This window comes from Triticum urartu, chromosome 2A, assembly GCF_056163025.1.
Source record: "Triticum urartu cultivar PI428250 chromosome 2A, HENAU_Tu73, whole genome shotgun sequence".
Classification (NCBI taxonomy): domain Eukaryota; kingdom Viridiplantae; phylum Streptophyta; class Magnoliopsida; order Poales; family Poaceae; genus Triticum; species Triticum urartu.
The window spans coordinates 65,151,824-65,155,985 of NC_141874.1; the positions used below are offsets into that span (position 1 = coordinate 65,151,824).

A 4,162-nucleotide genomic window follows, 5' to 3' on the forward strand; every position below is an offset into this window, starting at 1 on the left:
TCGACCAAACAAATGACTTTTATGCCTTACCATTTTCATAACAATATTTAGTAATGGTTGTGTGCAACAGAGTTCACCATAAACAACAATAAAATACGTTCACAAGCTTGCCAATTAATTATTTAAGGCTGCAGTAGCTCATGGACCCCCAAAAGCTGCACTTGGCACCTGAACATTCCATGAGAAGCACCATAGAGCAACGATACTTCCAGTACAACAGAGTTTACCATAAACCATAAGACAAGACGAGTTCATAATTTTGCCAATTAGTTATTTATTTAAGGGCTGCACTACCTCCTGGACCCCCCGAAGCGGCACTTGGGACCTGACCAAAGGTAGATAGATACACATGTGTCAATCTAACGAATCATTTCGGAAAGTGTATGAAAGACACTTTTTTAGGTGATACAGTAGTAAGGAAAGCAATGAACAACTACTGCTAGAACAGAGAAATAAATTCAGTTTAGTGGTCTACTTGTTGCCAGTATTTTCACAATGACAAAACCTAAAAAATAACACAACTATTTAATACATTTTTTGAAAATTTGGTCTGCTAAGCTTGTCAATCTCATGGCAATTAGAGCAAATTTAAAATGCCTCTGTTTTACACGGGTTGCTACGGAGGGTTTAAAACAGGTCAAATTTTGAGTCTATGTGCAGGTTTTCTCATGAAGTAATGAAGGTAGTAGGAGCAAAGGATAAGGATTCGTAGCTAACTAATTGCATCTTCTCTCTGCCAAACCCATATGAGCAATGTATGGTTTCTCATGATCACAGCAGAACTTGATATTTTCACCATAGCCTTGTTGGCGATGCTCGGCCAAATAGTATTGGGGATCTAAGTAGCTCGACCACACAAATAACTTCTATGCCCTACACTTTTCATGAAAGAATTTAGTGATGGTTGTGTGCATAATGCAAGCTAAAGAAGACTGACTAAACACAACAGGTTGACGATGGCAAATGAACAGTCTTTTATACCCTAAAAAACCGAAATTGTCTGCCAAGTTCACTACACATAAGAGCAGAAGACATACATGCAAATATAGAAAATAATAAAAACTACTCCCTCCGTCCCATAATGTAAGACATTTTTTAACACTACAATAATGTCAGAAAGCGTCTTACATTATGAGACGGAGGGAGTAGATGAGTTCATATAATAATGAAGTAATGCACAGTAGCGCTGGAAGAGCTTGGACTATTTTTCTTACTACGTGGAGGAAACAGCCGAGCAATCTCCGCCTTAGTCATATCTGCAAATGGGCCCAGTTGCGACACTTGCGACGATCCAGAATTGTTATTTTTGTACACAGACATTGCACGAGCCCTAAATGACCTGAACCGGCGGGTCATTTCTTTATGGTCACGAGATACCCCCCGATACTTGCACCAGCATTTATACAAGGCCCACAGGGATTCCTTGGACTTAATGGAATTCTCATCAACCAGGGGAAAGGTTTTTTCTGGATCGATGTCTGCCGCAAAGCCGCTGAGTGCGAGATTTTCTTCTGACTCGGAACCGTCTGCCATTCAGTAGCACAGAGTTAAAATTCGATTGTAAAATAACATCATTTGTAATAATGCTCTCAACGGAATTGATTTGATTTAAGGCAGAGACATTAAGATATCATGAATCATCATAAACCAGTTTTTTAACCACTTAGTTTTACTAAGAAAAATATGCTTGCTAGATGTCCGAATGAATAGTGCCCAATCTCTGCCTGCTTATTCAAATAGATCTACTGACAAGAAGAAATAATATGGGAATTTAGGGTATTATTAAATTCAGATCCAAGTAAGGCGAATTCCTTTTCATATCCAAAGCCCAAGAATCCTTAGTATTCAGATACAAATTCTGAAAGAGTTATCATCCAATTAAGGAGAATTCCTTTGGAATTCGGGATTCAGATCCAATTTCGAAAAGAGCTATCAAAATAACATGGGAATTTTAGGTATGAAATTCAGATCCAAGTAAGAAGAAATACTTTGGGAATTTTGGCATTCAGGACTTAGATCCAAATTACGAAAGAGCTGTCTCGGATTACCTGCAGCTGCAGACATGCGACGGATGGAATCGCCAGTCAGATAGAGCCGGGGGAGACACGGAGAGATGCCACCAGCAGTATCTCCAATGGGGCGTGATGCTAGGGCTGCCCGAACGAGCTTGTGCACGATGGAAGCCATAGCCTATGTCGGGGCGTGGTTCTGGAATTAGGGTTTTTGTGTGTTGCCGGTCCCCGATTTATATAGATCGAGGGTTCTCTTGAAGCCGTTGGACCGCTCTCGCCTTCGATCTCCTCCGCACACAATCATACACCGAGCGTCAGCCCAGGGCATGTGTGGGCTGTGCGGCCGAAACTGAGAGGCTCCTGGTAGGATGTATATAAAGCCCATCGGGCCAACCCAGCGAATCCAGCAACCCAAGAGAGGGGAATGAAAACCTCAAAAAGGAAAACAAAAAAAAGCAGGGAATGAAAACCTCAAAAAGAAAAAAAAAAGCGGGGAATGAAAACCTCAAAAGAAAAAAGAAAAATAGAGAGAGAGAAGAAGTCCCCTCGTCAAAAACAAAAGAGAGGGTTGATAGACAAAAACAAGGGAAGAAGTAACGTAAAAAAAGAGAAGTGAAGAAGGAAAGGTGCTAGGCTACCCACACACGCAGGAAACATGAGCAACGCCCCCGAAAAAAAAACATGAGCAACTCCAACGGTTCCCCTGTCTGTGAAGTAACCGCCGTTTACAAGAAATTGGAGCAAAAAAACATTTTCAACAGTTCTCGTAAACTGATTTATCTTTAGAGGATCATGTAAAAAAGGTCATTTCTCCCCGCTGATTTATGGGGAAATGACCTTCTCATATCTTTTTGAAGGGATCATAACCGCTATGAAACTTCCACGTGCAACCTGTCAAACGCCGCCGCCCCACCGAAAACTCGCGATGCGTCGGAGTGCTGCCGCTGCCACGCCAGGACGCCATCGTGTTGTCGCGCCACCATGCTGGATGGACACCGCCTCGCCACTGCGCCACTACGCTAGGAGGACGTCGCGCCGCCGCCTCTCGTGCCGCCACACGCGGCCTCTCGCTGGCGGCACCAATCACCTGCGCCGCCGCCTGTTGATACGTCTCCAACGTATCTATAATTTTTTATTGTTTCATGCTATTATATTACCAATATAAGATGATTTATATGCAATTATATATATCATTTTTTGGGACTAACCTAGTGCCCGTTGGCACTTGTTATTTTTTGTTGTACCAAACGAAGTCCAAACATGATGAAATTTTACGATGGTTAAACTTGACGATGTAACACCCCAAAAATTTAACCATGATTTGTTAGTTAAAATTTTGCCTTGGTAAATAAAATTATCATTTTTCTGGATTTTCTTTGATTTCAGAACCACTCTTTTCTTTGATATTGTGGAGTTTTCACCTCAAGTGAAAACTTTTCAAAAACATTGTTGGACTTGCATATCTTCCCAAGATCTTTTCTTTTTATCAGTGTAATTTTTTTTCTACAAATTATTTCTTTCTGAGCTTTATTCCTTTAAAATGATTTTTCATTAGTTTTAGAGCTCTATTTGCACTACAACCATTTGATAAATGCATTTAAAATTTTCACCAAAAATTGGGGATGTCATGTGATGTTCCTAAATCACTTTTATGCAAAAAAATCTTTTAGTCATTGGAGATTTTGAGCCCTACCTCAAGTTTTCAAATCTGGTCCAGTTTGTAAGATTGCACTACAACCTATTTAAATATTTCTTTAAAGTTTCCATCAAAATTATGGGATGTTAGTAGGAGTATATTATTCAACTTTATGCAAAAACCCATTGGTGTTCTTTGAAAAATTTGAGCAAACCATCCTCATCTTCATTCTGGTCCAGCTTGGTGAATTGTACTGCAACCATATTTTTTCTTGCTCTTTTTGCCATGGGATTTGTCCTGCTTGAAGTACACCCTACCAAACCCTTAAGTCCAAGAGTTTGGACCCATTGGAGTATTTTTGGTGCATGTATTAATGCCTTTTAGTTTTTTGTCCAGAACTGAAGATTTGCAAAACTTGCACTAGCAAGTTTCTGGTTTTGCCCAAATGGCCTTGCCATCATCACCTACACCTAAAGAGACCCCAATCTGGAGATTTTGGCCACCCCAAAAGATG

General features: G+C 40.4%; 1 protein-coding gene across 1 annotated transcript; it reads right to left on the reverse strand.

Moving 5' to 3' along the window:
• LOC125540973 (uncharacterized) lies at positions 1-2,288 on the reverse strand. Its single transcript, XM_048704484.2, has 3 exons — positions 2,049-2,288; positions 1,215-1,526; positions 1-325 (listed from the first exon to the last, which is right to left on the reverse strand). The coding sequence occupies exons 1-3, from the start codon at positions 2,185-2,187 to the stop codon at positions 291-293; spliced, it is 486 nt and encodes a 161-aa protein (XP_048560441.1). The 5' UTR covers positions 2,188-2,288; the 3' UTR covers positions 1-290.
• Positions 2,289-4,162: the final 1,874 nt, after the last annotated feature.